This window comes from Anastrepha ludens, chromosome X, assembly GCF_028408465.1.
Source record: "Anastrepha ludens isolate Willacy chromosome X, idAnaLude1.1, whole genome shotgun sequence".
NCBI classification, from domain to species: Eukaryota; Metazoa; Arthropoda; class Insecta; order Diptera; family Tephritidae; genus Anastrepha; species Anastrepha ludens.
The window spans coordinates 60,072,972-60,095,045 of NC_071503.1; the positions used below are offsets into that span (position 1 = coordinate 60,072,972).

Genomic DNA, 22,074 nt, shown 5'->3' on the forward strand with positions numbered 1-22,074 from the left:
ACAATGTATTGGTCGTACATTTTTTGTCAACTTTGAAAATTGGGATGAAGTTGTTCTGACTTGGAGTAAAAAGAACAATCATACTGTTTTTTATATACATTTTTTTGTTGATTTTACATACCTAAATTTTTCTAAAAATGTTTACCCGACCTTCGAAGAATCGCTCGTCTCGCGTTTGAGCTACCAACAGTAATCCGCCAACATATGTATTTTGTTTTTTTCGAGGAAACGTTTTTCAATTGACGCAATTTCTTGATGAAACCTTTCCTCTTGTTCATCGCTGAATTTTCCAAGGTTCTCCGGAAAGAAGTCTAAATGTGAATGCAAAAAGTGAATTTTGATGGACATTCTACATCCCATGTCTCCGTAGGCCCGTAAAAATTCATCCACGACTGCAACGTAGTTGTCACTTCTTTTTTTTCCCAAAAAGTTTTCACAAAGAGAAATGAAACTCATCCATGCTCTTCTTTCCACCGGATTCAGTTTCTCAGTGAAATTTCCATCCTTCATGATTTTGCGAATTTGCGGTCCAACGAATATCCCTGCACAATAACGGAAAATTTTTTATATTGTACAATAATACAATAGGTTATATTTCCATGGAATATGCACATCAATTTTCTAATAATTAAAAAATTGTTTTTATTTCAGACGATTACTTGCTACTTTCATTTTATTTGAAATGTAATATCTTCTTTAATTTTGGCATCACTCAGCTTAGGGAAAGTCGTTTTTAAGTGTGAAAAAGCTTCACTGTCTTTATCTAGACGTTTCACAAACTGCTTCATGAAGCCGAGTTTCAAGTGCAATGGCGGTAATATGATTTTATCAGCTTTTACTAATTGAATGTTAACAACATTGTTTTTTCCGATTTTGAAAAACTTTCGCAATGGCCACTCTTTTCGATCATAGTGATTGCTTGCACGACTATCCCATTCACAAAAATAACAGGGATATTTGGTGTAACCTCCTTGCATTCCGAAAAGAAGAGAATAAGGATCTTTGCCAAAGTTTCGTATGTCTCTTTCATATCAGTAGCATATGCCGAAGGCACGGATGGCAACTCGTTGTCGTTGTGTAATAACACAGCTTTTAAACCTGACAAAAAGCATACATCAAATTCAGGACTTATGTTTACAGAGAAATCTTTCTTTTTTAAAGCGTAAAATCGATGAAATAATCACTTTTGCACGATCAATCGATGAATAATCGCCAATTTTTCGATTGATGTTCCGTGTTAAAGCATTGAAACAATTTTTCAACATCTTTACAATAAGCAAGGTTTTGGTATTCGCCATCAATTTCAAAAATGTTATTGAAAATAGTCCGCTCAGAGTTTTTCCTTGTTAATGTTATTTTGAAATCATTTTCTACAAGATTCCATTGTTTTAATCGTGATGCCAAAACCTCAGCATGTCTGTATGAGAGTTCTAGATCACGTACTAAATCGTTCATATCTGAATTCGAAACAAAATGCCCCTCTTTTGATTCTAACGCAGCTGTGATAAAAGGTTCATCACTATGTGAACTATTAGATGAACTGTTATCACCGCTTCTTGAATCAGCTATTTTTTGTACTTCAGTTAGCTTGTTTTCATTTTCTCTTAAAGATGGTTTCGTAGCAGTTAGCACTTCGGGATACTTTATACTGTTACGTGTTTTGAAGCGCTGACCTTGGAGGTTGGTTTGGCAAAAGTAGCAGTCTTCTGGTCTGTGAATGACTTGATGATGCCAAACCATTGGGCTCGAAAATGGCAAACGATCTTGAAAACACTGACTAGATTTCCACTTTTTTAGTGATATGGAGCACGTGGAACATATATATTCTGGTTCATACCAGCGACTTTCACTATAATTGCGCTCAAAGTGAAGATTGTATGCTTCAACCACGATAGTATTTGTTTGAAAAATATGAAATAAGAAAAATAAAAAAATAAATTGCTGAATTGCACTTTAGCTCTTAAGTTTCATTATTGTAAAATTAATTAATAAGATCAGTTCCAATAAAATGTTCAAATGAAGAACAACATCTTCGGACTGAAGATATTTTATTTTTTTAAATAAAAATTAATCATTGGAATTAACTTGCATAAGAAACGCCTGGTATAAGGGTTTGATTTGTATTTGTGCCAAGGTTTTTCTGTTGATGATCATTATTGCTTTGTTCTTGTGCAGCGTGAATTTCTTTTTTGCGTAGTGTCGGATATCTTTGTATTTGGAGTTTTTTGTAGATTTCACAGCCTCTATAATTAGCTGTATGGTTTTTGCCACAATGAGCACATTTAATTTGGTATCTTTCCACTTTGTTCTTAATTTTACACATATTTGTCTTGTGTTTGCCAGCACATTTTACGCGGACTGGATCTACCATACAGTAATTTTTTGTATGTCCGTATCTCTGACAGTTTGCACATTGAGGAATTGTTCTTTTTTGACGCGGTGGCTCAAAACTAATTTTACAGTGGAGTAGATGAGTTCTACTGTATATGTCTTTATTGTTTTCGTTTAATTTTAGTTCAGTTGAAAATAGTGACAGAGGTTGTTTTATTCCTGAAGCGTTTTTAATTTGTATGTTGTGAATATTTGTTGTTTCATGACCTAGATCAAAAAGTTCATTTTTTATGTCTTCGATAGGAGTCGAGTGATGCATCTGTCGTAGAAATACTCTAAACCCTTGTTGCTCTTTTGGTCTAAATGTATAAAATTTTTTTTTTTTTTTGTTTTAGTAGGTCTATTATTTTTGTATAATGTGTTGTTTCTTTCGGTTGTATTTTAATTACGTTTCGGCTAAGAACTTTTATGTCAAATTTAGTATTTGACATGGAATTTAAAGCATTTGTTAGAGTACATACATTCTCCACATTTTGTACCTACATATATTGGTGGCGGTTTTTGTGCACGCTGCGTACCTGGATCTTTTTCTATTGGGTTGCTTTCTGGCTTATTGATATTTGGTTCTACATCCAAGAGATCGAACCCATTTGATGAAGCTGGATTGCCTAACCAATACTCTTGTAGAGTTGTTTGTGTAGAGCTTTGCATTTTATTCTTTTGTTTTTTGTTATTATTTTCGAGTTCGAGTTTGTTTGGCGATTGCTTATCGCGGTTTCTCTTTAAATGTGATTGCACAAAGTCTTTTTTTTTCGTTTTGTATTTGCATTTTGTATTGTGCGTTACTGGTGATGACGATGCGATCAGTGTAGATGGTGCGCTACATTCAGCACTACGTGTTGCGGTTTGAATGAGAGTTGAAGGTATATGGATTGGTTCAGGAGAAGTGGATGAAGTTGTTGTTGAACTTAGAGCTGCTGCTGATGTGGTGACAATGGAGTATGGTTTTTGCCACAATGAGCACATTTAATTTGGTATGTTTCCACTTTGTTCTTAATTTTACACATATTTGTCTTGTGTTTGCCAGCACATTTTACGCGGACTGGATCTACCATACAGTAATTTTTTGTATGTCCGTATCTCTGACAGTTTGCACATTGAGGAATTGTTCTTTTTTGACGCGGTGGCTCAAAACTAATTTTATAGTGGAGTAGATGAGTTCTACTGTATATGTCTTTATTGTTTTCGTTTAATTTTAGTTCAGTTGAAAATAGTGACAGAGGTTGTTTTATTCCTGAAGCGTTTTTAATTTGTATGTTGTGAATATTTGTTGTTTCATGACCTAGATCAAAAAGTTCATTTTTTATGTCTTCGATAGGAGTCGAGTGATGCATCTGTCGTAGAAATACTCTAAACCCTTGTTGCTCTTTTGGTCTAAATGTATAAAATTTTTTATTTTTTTTGTTTTAGTAGGTCTATTATTTTTGTATAATGTGTTGTTTCTTTCGGTTGTATTTTAATTACGTTTCGGCTAAGAACTTTTATGTCAAATTTAGTATTTGACATGGAATTTAAAGCATTTGTTAGAGTACATACATTCTCCACATTTTGTACCTACATATATTGGTGGCGGTTTTTGTGCACGCTGCGTACCTGGATCTTTTTCTATTGGGTTGCTTTCTGGCTTATTGATATTTGGTTCTACATCCAAGAGATCGAACCCATTTGATGAAGCTGGATTGCCTAACCAATACTCTTGTAGAGTTGTTTGTGTAGAGCTTTGCATTTTATTCTTTTGTTTTTTGTTATTATTTTCGAGTTCGAGTTTGTTTGGCGATTGCTTATCGCGGTTTCTCTTTAAATGTGATTGCACAAAGTCTTTTTTTTTCGTTTTGTATTTGCATTTTGTATTGTGCGTTACTGGTGATGACGATGCGATCAGTGTAGATGGTGCGCTACATTCAGCACTACGTGTTGCGGTTTGAATGAGAGTTGAAGGTGTATGGATTGGTTCAGGAGAAGTGGATGAAGTTGTTGTGGAACTTAGAGCTGCTGCTGATGTGGTGACAATGGAGTAGTGAGTACCAGTTGCTGTCGTGCATGATGTTACTGCTGTTTCTTGCGGATGTTGTAGGGCGCCAAAGCAGTCTTTAATGCCGGACTCTCCAATTGATGATGATTAGCTGTTGGTGTTTTGCATTGATCACTCCACGATAGCGGTATTGTTGTATCTCTTATTTTAACCATAGTTTCTCTTGTTTCTACATGTACATTATTATCAGAGTAAGTTGGGCACTGATTTGATTTTGTTGTTTACACGGTAGATAGCGGTATACTCCGTTCACGCGGTGGAGTGCGCTCCACTGGCATTCTAATTTTCTTTATATCGTTGTTTTTTTATCTTTATATTGCATGCATATTTCGCATGTTTCGTCCATAAAAGCATATTTCTATTTCAAATGCATGATTGCATATTTTTTGACTAATTTTAAGAAATTTAAATCATTCTTCTAAACAAAGCATAAAGAAAAACAATTCGCAGCTAAACTTTCGTTTAAAGAACAGATCTATAACATTTTATGCGTGAATCTGTTTCAAAATTTATTTATTTGCTTTCTCCAATGAGGCGACAAATTTGTTTATAAAAATGAGACTCAAAAATTTTCACGAAATGAGCTTGGCGCAATTATTGGTTACTATGATTTGTGAAGAGAGCACAACGACAAGTGCTATGCGTCACTTGTGTTAGTATGAAATGTATAGTAAACGCAGTAAGTTACATCATATTCTTCTGAGTTATTGCATGTATTTGAAGTAATCGGTTGATTGAAAATTGGGTTAAGATGCCAAAAGATAGAAAAGAAACGCCGGGTGAATTTATTGTGCATATGAAAAAACCAATTTTCCAATGTTTTTCAGTCGGACAAATCAGTCTTATTTTGTTCACATTGCAATTGTTTGGTTTCTGCAAAAAAAAAAATTCAAGCAAACAGCACATTGATTCAGTGAAACACAAGGATGTTCAAGGAAGAAAAAAACAAAATTCTGAACGGGAAATGAGCCAATTGTTAATATCAAATTACACTGTGCTACAAAAAAAAAACGAAATACACCTGACAAATTACACACTGTAGGTTGTTTATATGGTCGAATAATGCATAAAAATATTTTTGTTATATTTTTTGTACCCTCCAATTTTTATTTATTTATAAAAAAACCGTTTTTTCAGACTTTGCGCGGTAATCTACGGATATCTCAGTCATTTTTTCACAGATTTTTAATATTTTATTTGATTAAACCTGGAGAAAGTGCTTTTTTTATCAGTTTTTTAATTTTAACAATTTTTTATTGCATAATTTTACAACAAAATTAAAGATGTTTGTAAATATTCTTTGAGTGCATTTATTAACGAAGAAATTAATGTATTACTTTCAATAATCGGATTTGCGTAAACTACGCTAGTTTTTCGTTAATAGAAAATATGGGCCATCATGTGTATTGCAGTGTGTACAATGTATTGGTCGTACATTTTTTGTCAACTTTGAAAATTGGGATGAAGTTGTTCTGACTTGGAGTAAAAAGAACAATCATACTGTTTTTTATATAAATTTTTTTGTTGATTTTACATACCTAAATTTTTCTAAAAATGTTTACCCGACCTTCGAAGAATCGCTCGTCTCGCGTTTGAGCTACCAACAGTAATCCGCCAACATATGTATTTTGTTTTTTTCGAGGAAACGTTTTTCAATTGACGCAATTTCTTGATGAAACCTTTCCCCTTGTTCATCGCTGAATTTTCCAAGGTTCTCCGGAAAGAAGTCTAAATGTGAATGCAAAAAGTGAATTTTGATGGACATTCTACATCCCATGTCTCCGTAGGCCCGTAAAAATTCATCCACGACTGCAACGTAGTTGTCACTTCTTTTTTTTCCCAAAAAGTTTTCACAAAGAGAAATGAAACTCATCCATGCTCTTCTTTCCACCGGATTCAGTTTCTCAGTGAAATTTCCATCCTTCATGATTTTGCGAATTTGCGGTCCAACGAATATCCCTGCACAATAACGGAACATTTTTTATATTGTACAATAATACAATAGGTTATATTTCCATGGAATATGCACATCAATTTTCTAATAATTAAAAAATTGTTTTTATTTCAGACGATTACTTGCTACTTTCATTTTATTTGAAATGTAATATCTTCTTTAATTTTGGCATCACTCAGCTTAGGGAAAGTCGTTTTTAAATGTGAAAAAGCTTCACTGTCTTTATCTAGACGTTTCACAAACTGCTTCATGTAGCCGAGTTTCAAGGGCAATGGCGGTAATATGATTTTATCAGCTTTTACTAATTGAATGTTAACAACATTGTTTTTTCCGATTTTGAAAAACTTTCGCAATGGCCACTCTTTTCGATCATAGTGATTGCTTGCACGACTATCCCATTCACAAAAATAACAGGGATATTTGGTGTAACCTCCTTGCATTCCGAAAAGAAGAGAATAAGGATCTTTGCCAAAGTTTCGTATGTCTCTTTCATATCAGTAGCATATGCCGAAGGCACGGATGGCAACTCGTTGTCGTTGTGTAATAACACAGCTTTTAAACCTGACAAAAAGCATACATCAAATTCAGGACTTATGTTTACAGAGAAATCTTTCTTTTTTAAAGCGTAAAATCGATGAAATACTCACTTTTGCACGATCAATCGATGAATAATCGCCAATTTTTCGATTGATGTTCCGTGTTAAAGCATTGAAACAATTTTTCAACATCTTTACAATAAGCAAGGTTTTGGTATTCGCCATCAATTTCAAAATTGTTATTGAAAATAGTCCGCTCAGAGTTTTTCCTTGTTAATGTTATTTTGAAATCATTTTCTACAAGATTCCATTGTTTTAATCGTGATGCCAAAACCTCAGCATGTCTGTATGAGAGTTCTAGATCACGTACTAAATCGTTCATATCTGAATTCGAAACAAAATGCCCCTCTTTTGATTCTAACGCAGCTGTGATAAAAGGTTCATCACTATGTGAACTATTAGATGAACTGTTATCACCGCTTCTTGAATCAGCTATTTTTTGTACTTCAGTTAGCTTGTTTTCATTTTCTCTTAAAGATGGTTTCGTAGCAGTTAGCACTTCGGGATACTTTATACTGTTACGTGTTTTGAAGCGCTGACCTTGGAGGTTGGTTTGGCAAAAGTAGCAGTCTTCTGGTCTGTGAATGACTTGATGATGCCAAACCATTGGGCTCGAAAATGGCAAACGATCTTGAAAACACTGACTAGATTTCCACTTTTTTAGTGATATGGAGCACGTGGAACATATATATTCTGGTTCATACCAGCGACTTTCACTATAATTGCGCTCAAAGTGAAGATTGTATGCTTCAACCACGATAGTATTTGTTTGAAAAATATGAAATAAGAAAAATAAAAAAATAAATTGCTGAATTGCACTTTAGCTCTTAAGTTTCATTATTGTAAAATTAATTAATAAGATCAGTTCCAATAAAATGTTCAAATGAAGAACAACATCTTCGGACTGAAGATATTTTATTTTTTTAAATAAAAATTAATCATTGGAATTAACTTGCATAAGAAACGCCTGGTATAAGGGTTTGATTTGTATTTGTGCCAAGGTTTTTCTGTTGATGATCATTATTGCTTTGTTCTTGTGCAGCGTGAATTTCTTTTTTGCGTAGTGTCGGATATCTTTGTATTTGGAGTTTTTTGTAGATTTCACAGCCTCTATAATTAGCTGTATGGTTTTTGCCACAATGAGCACATTTAATTTGGTATGTTTCCACTTTGTTCTTAATTTTACACATATTTGTCTTGTGTTTGCCAGCACATTTTACGCGGACTGGATCTACCATACAGTAATTTTTTGTATGTCCGTATCTCTGACAGTTTGCACATTGAGGAATTGTTCTTTTTTGACGCGGTGGCTCAAAACTAATTTTACAGTGGAGTAGATGAGTTCTACTGTATATGTCTTTATTGTTTTCGTTTAATTTTAGTTCAGTTGAAAATAGTGACAGAGGTTGTTTTATTCCTGAAGCGTTTTTAATTTGTATGTTGTGAATATTTGTTGTTTCATGACCTAGATCAAAAAGTTCATTTTTTATGTCTTCGATAGGAGTCGAGTGATGCATCTGTCGTAGAAATACTCTAAACCCTTGTTGCTCTTTTGGTCTAAATGTATAAAATTTTTTTTTTTTTTTGTTTTAGTAGGTCTATTATTTTTGTATAATGTGTTGTTTCTTTCGGTTGTATTTTAATTACGTTTCGGCTAAGAACTTTTATGTCAAATTTAGTATTTGACATGGAATTTAAAGCATTTGTTAGAGTACATACATTCTCCACATTTTGTACCTACATATATTGGTGGCGGTTTTTGTGCACGCTGCGTACCTGGATCTTTTTCTATTGGGTTGCTTTCTGGCTTATTGATATTTGGTTCTACATCCAAGAGATCGAACCCATTTGATGAAGCTGGATTGCCTAACCAATACTCTTGTAGAGTTGTTTGTGTAGAGCTTTGCATTTTATTCTTTTGTTTTTTGTTATTATTTTCGAGTTCGAGTTTGTTTGGCGATTGCTTATCGCGGTTTCTCTTTAAATGTGATTGCACAAAGTCTTTTTTTTTCGTTTTGTATTTGCATTTTGTATTGTGCGTTACTGGTGATGACGATGCGATCAGTGTAGATGGTGCGCTACATTCAGCACTACGTGTTGCGGTTTGAATGAGAGTTGAAGGTATATGGATTGGTTCAGGAGAAGTGGATGAAGTTGTTGTTGAACTTAGAGCTGCTGCTGATGTGGTGACAATGGAGTAGTGATGTGGTGACAATGGAGTATGGTTTTTGCCACAATGAGCACATTTAATTTGGTATGTTTCCACTTTGTTCTTAATTTTACACATATTTGTCTTGTGTTTGCCAGCACATTTTACGCGGACTGGATCTACCATACAGTAATTTTTTGTATGTCCGTATCTCTGACAGTTTGCACATTGAGGAATTGTTCTTTTTTGACGCGGTGGCTCAAAACTAATTTTATAGTGGAGTAGATGAGTTCTACTGTATATGTCTTTATTGTTTTCGTTTAATTTTAGTTCAGTTGAAAATAGTGACAGAGGTTGTTTTATTCCTGAAGCGTTTTTAATTTGTATGTTGTGAATATTTGTTGTTTCATGACCTAGATAAAAAAGTTCATTTTTTATGTCTTCGATAGGAGTCGAGTGATGCATCTGTCGTAGAAATACTCTAAACCCTTGTTGCTCTTTTGGTCTAAATGTATAAAATTTTTTATTTTTTTTGTTTTAGTAGGTCTATTATTTTTGTATAATGTGTTGTTTCTTTCGGTTGTATTTTAATTACGTTTCGGCTAAGAACTTTTATGTCAAATTTAGTATTTGACATGGAATTTAAAGCATTTGTTAGAGTACATACATTCTCCACATTTTGTACCTACATATATTGGTGGCGGTTTTTGTGCACGCTGCGTACCTGGATCTTTTTCTATTGGGTTGCTTTCTGGCTTATTGATATTTGGTTCTACATCCAAGAGATCGAACCCATTTGATGAAGCTGGATTGCCTAACCAATACTCTTGTAGAGTTGTTTGTGTAGAGCTTTGCATTTTATTCTTTTGTTTTTTGTTATTATTTTCGAGTTCGAGTTTGTTTGGCGATTGCTTATCGCGGTTTCTCTTTAAATGTGATTGCACAAAGTCTTTTTTTTTCGTTTTGTATTTGCATTTTGTATTGTGCGTTACTGGTGATGACGATGCGATCAGTGTAGATGGTGCGCTACATTCAGCACTACGTGTTGCGGTTTGAATGAGAGTTGAAGGTGTATGGATTGGTTCAGGAGAAGTGGATGAAGTTGTTGTGGAACTTAGAGCTGCTGCTGATGTGGTGACAATGGAGTAGTGAGTACCAGTTGCTGTCGTGCATGATGTTACTGCTGTTTCTTGCGGATAGTTGTAGGGCGCCAAAGCAGTCTTTAATGCCGGACTCTCCAATTGATGATGATTAGCTGTTGGTGTTTTGCATTGATCACTCCACGATAGCGGTATTGTTGTATCTCTTATTTTAACCATAGTTTCTCTTGTTTCTACATGTACATTATTATCAGAGTAAGTTGAGCACTGATTTGATTTTGTTGTTTACACGGTAGATAGCGGTATACTCCGTTCACGCGGTGGAGTGCGCTCCACTGGCATTCTAATTTTCTTTATATCGTTGTTTTTTTATCTTTATATTGCATGCATATTTCGCATGTTTCGTCCATAAAAGCATATTTCTATTTCAAATGCATGATTGCATATTTTTTGACTAATTTTAAGAAATTTAAATCATTCTTCTAACCAAAGCATAAAGAAAAACAATTCGCAGCTAAACTTTCGTTTAAAGAACAGATCTATAACATTTTATGCGTGAATCTGTTTCAAAATTTATTTATTTGCTTTCTCCAATGAGGCGACAAATTTGTTTATAAAAATGAGACTCAAAAATTTTCACGAAATGAGCTTGGCGCAATTATTGGTTACTATGATTTGTGAAGAGAGCACAACGACAAGTGCTATGTGTCACTTGTGTTAGTATGAAATGTATAGTAAACGCAGTAAGTTACATCATATTCTTCTGAGTTATTGCATGTATTTGAAGTAATCGGTTGATTGAAAATTGGGTTAAGATGCCAAAAGATAGAAAAGAAACGCCGGGTGAATTTATTGTGCATATGAAAAAACCAATTTTCCAATGTTTTTCAGTCGGACAAATCAGTCTTATTTTGTTCACATTGCAATTGTTTGGTTTCTGCAAAAAAAAAAATTCAAGCAAACAGCACATTGATTCAGTGAAACACAAGGATGTTCAAGGAAGAAAAAAACAAAATTCTGAACGGGAAATGAGCCAATTGTTAATATCAAATTACACTGTGCTACAAAAAAAAAACGAAATACACCTGACAAATTACACACTGTAGGTTGTTTATATGGTCGAATAATGCATAAAAATATTTTTGTTATATTTTTTGTACCCTCCAATTTTTATTTATTTATAAAAAAACCGTTTTTTCAGACTTTGCGCGGTAATCTACGGATATCTCAGTCATTTTTTCACAGATTTTTAATATTTTATTTGATTAAACCTGGAGAAAGTGCTTTTTTTATCATTTTTTTAATTTTAACAATTTTTTATTGCATAATTTTACAACATAATTAAAGATGTTTGTAAATATTCTTTGAGTGCATTTATTAACGAAGAAATTAATGTATTACTTTCAATAATCGGATTTGCGTAAACTACGCTAGTTTTTCGTTAATAGAAAATATGGGCCATCATGTGTATTGCAGTGTGTACAATGTATTGGTCGTACATTTTTTGTCAACTTTGAAAATTGGGATGAAGTTGTTCTGACTTGGAGTAAAAAGAACAATCATACTGTTTTTTATATAAATTTTTTTGTTGATTTTACATACCTAAATTTTTCTAAAAATGTTTACCCGACCTTCGAAGAATCGCTCGTCTCGCGTTTGAGCTACCAACAGTAATCCGCCAACATATGTATTTTGTTTTTTTCGAGGAAACGTTTTTCAATTGACGCAATTTCTTGATGAAACCTTTCCCCTTGTTCATCGCTGAATTTTCCAAGGTTCTCCGGAAAGAAGTCTAAATGTGAATGCAAAAAGTGAATTTTGATGGACATTCTACATCCCATGTCTCCGTAGGCCCGTAAAAATTCATCCACGACTGCAACGTAGTTGTCACTTCTTTTTTTTCCCAAAAAGTTTTCACAAAGAGAAATGAAACTCATCCATGCTCTTCTTTCCACCGGATTCAGTTTCTCAGTGAAATTTCCATCCTTCATGATTTTGCGAATTTGCGGTCCAACGAATATCCCTGCACAATAACGGAACATTTTTTATATTGTACAATAATACAATAGGTTATATTTCCATGGAATATGCACATCAATTTTCTAATAATTAAAAAATTGTTTTTATTTCAGACGATTACTTGCTACTTTCATTTTATTTGAAATGTAATATCTTCTTTAATTTTGGCATCACTCAGCTTAGGGAAAGTCGTTTTTAAATGTGAAAAAGCTTCACTGTCTTTATCTAGACGTTTCACAAACTGCTTCATGTAGCCGAGTTTCAAGGGCAATGGCGGTAATATGATTTTATCAGCTTTTACTAATTGAATGTTAACAACATTGTTTTTTCCGATTTTGAAAAACTTTCGCAATGGCCACTCTTTTCGATCATAGTGATTGCTTGCACGACTATTCCATTCACAAAAATAACAGGGATATTTGGTGTAACCTCCTTGCATTCCGAAAAGAAGAGAATAAGGATCTTTGCCAAAGTTTCGTATGTCTCTTTCATATCAGTAGCATATGCCGAAGGCACGGATGGCAACTCGTTGTCGTTGTGTAATAACACAGCTTTTAAACCTGACAAAAAGCATACATCAAATTCAGGACTTATGTTTACAGAGAAATCTTTCTTTTTTAAAGCGTAAAATCGATGAAATACTCACTTTTGCACGATCAATCGATGAATAATCGCCAATTTTTCGATTGATGTTCCGTGTTAAAGCATTGAAACAATTTTTCAACATCTTTACAATAAGCAAGGTTTTGGTATTCGCCATCAATTTCAAAATTGTTATTGAAAATAGTCCGCTCAGAGTTTTTCCTTGTTAATGTTATTTTGAAATCATTTTCTACAAGATTCCATTGTTTTAATCGTGATGCCAAAACCTCAGCATGTCTGTATGAGAGTTCTAGATCACGTACTAAATCGTTCATATCTGAATTCGAAACAAAATGCCCCTCTTTTGATTCTAACGCAGCTGTGATAAAAGGTTCATCACTATGTGAACTATTAGATGAACTGTTATCACCGCTTCTTGAATCAGCTATTTTTTGTACTTCAGTTAGCTTGTTTTCATTTTCTCTTAAAGATGGTTTCGTAGCAGTTAGCACTTCGGGATACTTTATACTGTTACGTGTTTTGAAGCGCTGACCTTGGAGGTTGGTTTGGCAAAAGTAGCAGTCTTCTGGTCTGTGAATGACTTGATGATGCCAAACCATTGGGCTCGAAAATGGCAAACGATCTTGAAAACACTGACTAGATTTCCACTTTTTTAGTGATATGGAGCACGTGGAACATATATATTCTGGTTCATACCAGCGACTTTCACTATAATTGCGCTCAAAGTGAAGATTGTATGCTTCAACCACGATAGTATTTGTTTGAAAAATATGAAATAAGAAAAATAAAAAAATAAATTGCTGAATTGCACTTTAGCTCTTAAGTTTCATTATTGTAAAATTAATTAATAAGATCAGTTCCAATAAAATGTTCAAATGAAGAACAACATCTTCGGACTGAAGATATTTTATTTTTTTAAATAAAAATTAATCATTGGAATTAACTTGCATAAGAAACGCCTGGTATAAGGGTTTGATTTGTATTTGTGCCAAGGTTTTTCTGTTGATGATCATTATTGCTTTGTTCTTGTGCAGCGTGAATTTCTTTTTTGCGTAGTGTCGGATATCTTTGTATTTGGAGTTTTTTGTAGATTTCACAGCCTCTATAATTAGCTGTATGGTTTTTGCCACAATGAGCACATTTAATTTGGTATGTTTCCACTTTGTTCTTAATTTTACACATATTTGTCTTGTGTTTGCCAGCACATTTTACGCGGACTGGATCTACCATACAGTAATTTTTTGTATGTCCGTATCTCTGACAGTTTGCACATTGAGGAATTGTTCTTTTTTGACGCGGTGGCTCAAAACTAATTTTACAGTGGAGTAGATGAGTTCTACTGTATATGTCTTTATTGTTTTCGTTTAATTTTAGTTCAGTTGAAAATAGTGACAGAGGTTGTTTTATTCCTGAAGCGTTTTTAATTTGTATGTTGTGAATATTTGTTGTTTCATGACCTAGATCAAAAAGTTCATTTTTTATGTCTTCGATAGGAGTCGAGTGATGCATCTGTCGTAAAAATACTCTAAACCCTTGTTGCTCTTTTGGTCTAAATGTATAAAATTTTTTTTTTTTTTTGTTTTAGTAGGTCTATTATTTTTGTATAATGTGTTGTTTCTTTCGGTTGTATTTTAATTACGTTTCGGCTAAGATCTTTTATGTCAAATTTAGTATTTGACATGGAATTTAAAGCATTTGTTAGAGTACATACATTTTCCACATTTTGTACCTACATATATTGGTGGCGGTTTTTGTGCACGCTGCGTACCTGGATCTTTTTCTATTGGGTTGCTTTCTGGCTTATTGATATTTGGTTCTACATCCAAGAGATCGAACCCATTTGATGAAGCTGGATTGCCTAACCAATACTCTTGTAGAGTTGTTTGTGTAGAGCTTTGCATTTTATTCTTTTGTTTTTTGTTATTATTTTCGAGTTCGAGTTTGTTTGGCGATTGCTTATCGCGGTTTCTCTTTAAATGTGATTGCACAAAGTCTTTTTTTTTCGTTTTGTATTTGCATTTTGTATTGTGCGTTACTGGTGATGACGATGCGATCAGTGTAGATGGTGCGCTACATTCAGCACTACGTGTTGCGGTTTGAATGAGAGTTGAAGGTGTATGGATTGGTTCAGGAGAAGTGGATGAAGTTGTTGTTGAACTTAGAGCTGCTGCTGATGTGGTGACAATGGAGTAGTGATGTGGTGACAATGGAGTATGGTTTTTGCCACAATGAGCACATTTAATTTGGTATGTTTCCACTTTGTTCTTAATTTTACACATATTTGTCTTGTGTTTGCCAGCACATTTTACGCGGACTGGATCTACCATACAGTAATTTTTTGTATGTCCGTATCTCTGACAGTTTGCACATTGAGGAATTGTTCTTTTTTGACGCGGTGGCTCAAAACTAATTTTACAGTGGAGTAGATGAGTTCTACTGTATATGTCTTTATTGTTTTCGTTTAATTTTAGTTCAGTTGAAAATAGTGACAGAGGTTGTTTTATTCTTGAAGCGTTTTTAATTTGTATGTTGTGAATATTTGTTGTTTCATGACCTAGATCAAAAAGTTCATTTTTTATGTCTTCGATAGGAGTCGAGTGATGCGTCTGTCGTAAAAATACTCTAAACCCTTGTTGCTCTTTTGGTCTAAATGTATAAAATTTTTTTTTTTTTTTGTTTTAGTAGGTCTATTATTTTTGTATAATGTGTTGTTTCTTTCGGTTGTATTTTAATTACGTTTCGGCTAAGAACTTTTATGTCAAATTTAGTATTTGACATGGAATTTAAAGCATTTGTTAGAGTACATACATTCTCCACATTTTGTACCTACATATATTGGTGGCGGTTTTTGTGCACGCTGCGTACCTGGATCTTTTTCTATTGGGTTGCTTTCTGGCTTATTGATATTTGGTTCTACATCCAAGAGATCGAACCCATTTGATGAAGCTGGATTGCCTAACCAATACTCTTGTAGAGTTGTTTGTGTAGAGCTTTGCATTTTATTCTTTTGTTTTTTGTTATTATTTTCGAGTTCGAGTTTGTTTGGCGATTGCTTATCGCGGTTTCTCTTTAAATGTGATTGCACAAAGTCTTTTTTTTTCGTTTTGTATTTGCATTTTGTATTGTGCGTTACTGGTGATGACGATGCGATCAGTGTAGATGGTGCGCTACATTCAGCACTACGTGTTGCGGTTTGAATGAGAGTTGAAGGTGTATGGATTGGTTCAGGAGAAGTGGATGAAGTTGTTGTGGAACTTAGAGCTGCTGCTGATGTGGTGACAATGGAGTAGTGAGTACCAGTTGCTGTCGTGCATGATGTTACTGCTGTTTCTTGCGGATAGTTGTAGGGCGCCAAAGCAGTCTTTAATGCCGGACTCTCCAATTGATGATGATTAGCTGTTGGTGTTTTGCATTGATCACTCCACGATAGCGGTATTGTTGTATCTCTTATTTTAACCATAGTTTCTCTTGTTTCTACATGTACATTATTATCAGAGTAAGTTGAGCACTGATTTGATTTTGTTGTTTACACGGTAGATAGCGGTATACTCCGTTCACGCGGTGGAGTGCGCTCCACTGGCATTCTAATTTTCTTTATATCGTTGTTTTTTTATCTTTATATTGCATGCATATTTCGCATGTTTCGTCCATAAAAGCATATTTCTATTTCAAATGCATGATTGCATATTTTTTGACTAATTTTAAGAAATTTAAATCATTCTTCTAACCAAAGCATAAAGAAAAACAATTCGCAGCTAAACTTTCGTTTAAAGAACAGATCTATAACATTTTATGCGTGAATCTGTTTCAAAATTTATTTATTTGCTTTCTCCAATGAGGCGACAAATTTGTTTATAAAAATGAGACTCAAAAATTTTCACGAAATGAGCTTGGCGCAATTATTGGTTACTATGATTTGTGAAGAGAGCACAACGACAAGTGCTATGTGTCACTTGTGTTAGTATGAAATGTATAGTAAACGCAGTAAGTTACATCATATTCTTCTGAGTTATTGCATGTATTTGAAGTAATCGGTTGATTGAAAATTGGGTTAAGATGCCAAAAGATAGAAAAGAAACGCCGGGTGAATTTATTGTGCATATGAAAAAACCAATTTTCCAATGTTTTTCAGTCGGACAAATCAGTCTTATTTTGTTCACATTGCAATTGTTTGGTTTCTGCAAAAAAAAAAATTCAAGCAAACAGCACATTGATTCAGTGAAACACAAGGATGTTCAAGGAAGAAAAAAACAAAATTCTGAACGGGAAATGAGCCAATTGTTAATATCAAATTACACTGTGCTACAAAAAAAAAACGAAATACACCTGACAAATTACACACTGTAGGTTGTTTATATGGTCGAATAATGCATAAAAATATTTTTGTTATATTTTTTGTACCCTCCAATTTTTATTTATTTATAAAAAAACCGTTTTTTCAGACTTTGCGCGGTAATCTACGGATATCTCAGTCATTTTTTCACAGATTTTTAATATTTTATTTGATTAAACCTGGAGAAAGTGCTTTTTTTATCATTTTTTTAATTTTAACAATTTTTTATTGCATAATTTTACAACAAAATTAAAGATGTTTGTAAATATTCTTTGAGTGCATTTATTAACGAAGAAATTAATGTATTACTTTCAATAATCGGATTTGCGTAAACTACGCTAGTTTTTCGTTAATAGAAAATATGGGCCATCATGTGTATTGCAGTGTGTACAATGTATTGGTCGTACATTTTTTGTCAACTTTGAAAATTGGGATGAAGTTGTTCTGACTTGGAGTAAAAAGAACAATCATACTGTTTTTTATATAAATTTTTTTGTTGATTTTACATACCTAAATTTTTCTAAAAATGTTTACCCGACCTTCGAAGAATCGCTCGTCTCGCGTTTGAGCTACCAACAGTAATCCGCCAACATATGTATTTTGTTTTTTTCGAGGAAACGTTTTTCAATTGACGCAATTTCTTGATGAAACCTTTCCCCTTGTTCATCGCTGAATTTTCCAAGGTTCTCCGGAAAGAAGTCTAAATGTGAATGCAAAAAGTGAATTTTGATGGACATTCTACATCCCATGTCTCCGTAGGCCCGTAAAAATTCATCCACGACTGCAACGTAGTTGTCACTTCTTTTTTTTCCCAAAAAGTTTTCACAAAGAGAAATGAAACTCATCCATGCTCTTCTTTCCACCGGATTCAGTTTCTCAGTGAAATTTCCATCCTTCATGATTTTGCGAATTTGCGGTCCAACGAATATCCCTGCACAATAACGGAAAATTTTTTATATTGTACAATAATACAATAGGTTATATTTCCATGGAATATGCACATCAATTTTCTAATAATTAAAAAATTGTTTTTATTTCAGACGATTACTTGCTACTTTCATTTTATTTGAAATGTAATATCTTCTTTAATTTTGGCATCACTCAGCTTAGGGAAAGTCGTTTTTAAATGTGAAAAAGCTTCACTGTCTTTATCTAGACGTTTCACAAACTGCTTCATGTAGCCGAGTTTCAAGTGCAATGGCGGTAATATGATTTTATCAGCTTTTACTAATTGAATGTTAACAACATTGTTTTTTCCGATTTTGAAAAACTTTCGCAATGGCCACTCTTTTCGATTATAGTGATTGCTTGCACGACTATCCCATTCACAAAAATAACAGGGATATTTGGTGTAACCTCCTTGCATTCCGAAAAGAAGAGAATAAGGATCTTTGCCAAAGTTTCGTATGTCTCTTTCATATCAGTAGCATATGCCGAAGGCACGGATGGCAACTCGTTGTCGTTGTGTAATAACACAGCTTTTAAACCTGACAAAAAGCATACATCAAATTCAGGACTTATGTTTACAGAGAAATCTTTCTTTTTTAAAGCGTAAAATCGATGAAATACTCACTTTTGCACGATCAATCGATGAATAATCGCCAATTTTTCGATTGATGTTCCGTGTTAAAGCATTGAAACAATTTTTCAACATCTTTACAATAAGCAAGGTTTTGGTATTCGCCATCAATTTCAAAATTGTTATTGAAAATAGTCCGCTCAGAGTTTTTCCTTGTTAATGTTATTTTGAAATCACTTTCTACAAGATTCCATTGTTTTAATCGTGATGCCAAAACCTCAGCATGTCTGTATGAGAGTTCTAGATCACGTACTAAATCGTTCATATCTGAATTCGAAACAAAATGCCCCTCTTTTGATTCTAACGCAGCTGTGATAAAAGGTTCATCATTATGTGAACTATTAGATGAACTGTTATCACCGCTTCTTGAATCAGCTATTTTTTTTACTTCAGTTAGCTTGTTTTCATTTTCTCTTAAAGATGGTTTCGTAGCAGTTAGCACTTCGGGATACTTTATACTGTTACTTGTTTTGAAGCGCTGACCTTGGAGATTGGTTTGGCAAAAGTAGTAGTCTTCTGGTCTGTGAATGACTTGATGATGCCAAACCATTGGGCTCGAAAATGGCAAACGATCTTGAAAACACTGACTAGATTTCCACTTTTTTAGTGATATGGAGCACGTGGAACATATATATTCTGGTTCATACCAGCGACTTTCACTATAATTGCGCTCAAAGTGAAGATTGTATACTTCAACCACGATAGTATTTGTTTGAAAAATATGAAATAAGAAAAATAAAAAAATAAATTGCTGAATTGCACTTTAGCTCTTAAGTTTCATTATTGTAAAATTAATTAATAAGATCAGTTCCAATAAAATGTTCAAATGAAGAACAACATCTTCGGACTGAAGATATTTTATTTTTTTAAATAAAAATTAATCATTGGAATTAACTTGCATAAGAAACGCCTGGTATAAGGGTTTGATTTGTATTTGTGCCAAGGTTTTTCTGTTGATGATCATTATTGCTTTGTTCTTGTGCAGCGTGAATTTCTTTTTTGCGTAGTGTCGGATATCTTTGTATTTGGAGTTTTTTGTAGATTTCACAGCCTCTATAATTAGCTGTATGGTTTTTGCCACAATGAGCACATTTAATTTGGTATGTTTCCACTTTGTTCTTAATTTTACACATATTTGTCTTGTGTTTGCCAGCACATTTTACGCGGACTGGATCTACCATACAGTAATTTTTTGTATGTCCGTATCTCTGACAGTTTGCACATTGAGGAATTGTTCTTTTTTGACGCGGTGGCTCAAAACTAATTTTACAGTGGAGTAGATGAGTTCTACTGTATATGTCTTTATTGTTTTCGTTTAATTTTAGTTCAGTTGAAAATAGTGACAGAGGTTGTTTTATTCCTGAAGCGTTTTTAATTTGTATGTTGTGAATATTTGTTGTTTCATGACCTAGATCAAAAAGTTCATTTTTTATGTCTTCGATAGGAGCCGAGTGATGCATCTGTCGTAAAAATACTCTAAACCCTTGTTGCTCTTTTGGTCTAAATGTATAAAAGTTTTTTTTGTTTTTTTGTTTTAGTAGGTCTATTATTTTTGTATAATGTGTTGTTTCTTTCGGTTGTATTTTAATTACGTTTCGGCTAAGAACTTTTATGTCAAATTTAGTATTTGACATGGAATTTAAAGCATTTGTTAGAGTACATACATTTTCCACATTTTGTATCTACATATATTGGTGGCGGTTTTTGTGCACGCTGCGTACCTGGATCTTTTTCTATTGGGTTGCTTTCTGGCTTATTGATATTTGGTTCTACATCCAAGAGATCGAACCTATTTGATGAAGTTGGATTGCCTAACCAATACTCTTGTAGAATTGTTTGTGTAGAGCTTTGCATTTTATTCTTTTGTTTTTTGTTATTATTTTCGAGTTCGAGTTTGTTTGGCGATTGCTTATCGCGGTTTCTCTTTAAATGTGATTGCACAAAGTCTTTTTTTTTCGTTTTGTATTTGCATTTTGTATTGTGCGTTACTGGTGATGACGATGCGATCAGTGTAGATGGTGCGCTACATTCAGCACTACGTGTTGCGGTTTGAATGAGAGTTGAAGGTGTATGGATTGGTTCAGGAGAAGTGGATGAAGTTGTTGTTGAACTTAGAGCTGCTGCTGATGTGGTGACAATGGAGTAGTGAGTACCAGTTGCTGTCGTGCATGATGTTACTGCTGTTTCTTGCGGATAGTTGTAGGGCGCCAAAGCAGTCTTTATTGCCGGACTCTCCAATTGATGATGATTAGCTGTTGGTGTTTTGCATTGATCACTCCACGATAGCGGTATTGTTGTATCTCTTATTTTAACCATAGTTTCTCTTGTTTCTACATGTACATTATTATCAGAGTAAGTTGAGCACTGATTTGATTTTGTTGTTTACACGGTAGATAGCGGTATACTCCGTTCACGCGGTGGAGTGCGCTCCACTGGCATTCTAATTTTCTTTATATCGTTGTTTTTTTATCTTTATATTGCATGCATATTTCGCATGTTTCGTCCATAAAAGCATATTTCTATTTCAAATGCATGATTGCATATTTTTTGACTAATTTTAAGAAATTTAAATCATTCTTCTAACCAAAGCATAAAGAAAAACAATTCGCAGCTAAACTTTCGTTTAAAGAACAGATCTATAACATTTTATGCGTGAATCTGTTTCAAAATTTATTTATTTGCTTTCTCCAATGAGGCGACAAATTTGTTTATAAAAATGAGACTCAAAAATTTTCACGAAATGAGCTTGGCGCAATTATTGGTTACTATGATTTGTGAAGAGAGCACAACGACAAGTGCTATGTGTCACTTGTGTTAGTATGAAATGTATAGTAAACGCAGTAAGTTACATCATATTCTTCTGAGTTATTGCATGTATTTGAAGTAATCGGTTGATTGAAAATTGGGTTAAGATGCCAAAAGATAGAAAAGAAACGCCGGGTGAATTTATTGTGCATATGAAAAAACCAATTTTCCAATGTTTTTCAGTCGGACAAATCAGTCTCATTTTGTTCACATTGCAATTGTTTGGTTTCTGCAAAAAAAAAAAATTCAAGCAAACAGCACATTGATTCAGTGAAACACAAGGATGTTCAAGGAAGAAAAAAACAAAATTCTGAACGGGAAATGAGCCAATTGTTAATATCAAATTACACTGTGCTACAAAAAAAAAAACGAAATACACCTGACAAATTACACACTGTAGGTTGTTTATATGGTCGAATAATGCATAAAAATATTTTTGTTATATTTTTGTACCCTCCAATTTTTATTTATTTATAAAAAAAACCGTTTTTTCAGACTTTGCGCGGTAATCTA

At 33.7% G+C, this 22,074-nt stretch overlaps 2 protein-coding genes across 2 annotated transcripts in view; both read right to left on the reverse strand.

The window, feature by feature from the left end:
• LOC128870115 (mucin-2-like) overlaps nt 1–4,117 on the reverse strand; it is a 30,941-nt gene extending 26,824 nt beyond the window's left edge. Inside the window, exons 1-2 of the mRNA XM_054112720.1 lie at nt 3,950–4,117; nt 2,875–3,111 (exon numbers count right to left, since the gene is read on the reverse strand). Of these exons, the coding sequence (XP_053968695.1) occupies nt 2,875–3,111; nt 3,950–4,117 (405 nt within the window). The remainder of the gene's footprint in view (nt 1–2,874; nt 3,112–3,949) is intronic.
• A 320-nt stretch (nt 4,118–4,437) lies between these two features.
• Nucleotides 4,438–22,074, reverse strand: part of LOC128870117 (mucin-5AC-like) — a 39,300-nt gene continuing 21,663 nt past the window's right edge. The window contains exons 12-20 of the mRNA XM_054112721.1: nt 20,746–21,120; nt 20,478–20,679; nt 15,978–16,318; nt 15,675–15,911; nt 14,578–14,814; nt 10,115–10,489; nt 9,812–10,048; nt 8,715–8,951; nt 4,438–4,626 (exon numbers count right to left, since the gene is read on the reverse strand). Coding sequence (XP_053968696.1) covers nt 4,438–4,626; nt 8,715–8,951; nt 9,812–10,048; nt 10,115–10,489; nt 14,578–14,814; nt 15,675–15,911; nt 15,978–16,318; nt 20,478–20,679; nt 20,746–21,120 — 2,430 coding nt within the window. The remainder of the gene's footprint in view (nt 4,627–8,714; nt 8,952–9,811; nt 10,049–10,114; nt 10,490–14,577; nt 14,815–15,674; nt 15,912–15,977; nt 16,319–20,477; nt 20,680–20,745; nt 21,121–22,074) is intronic.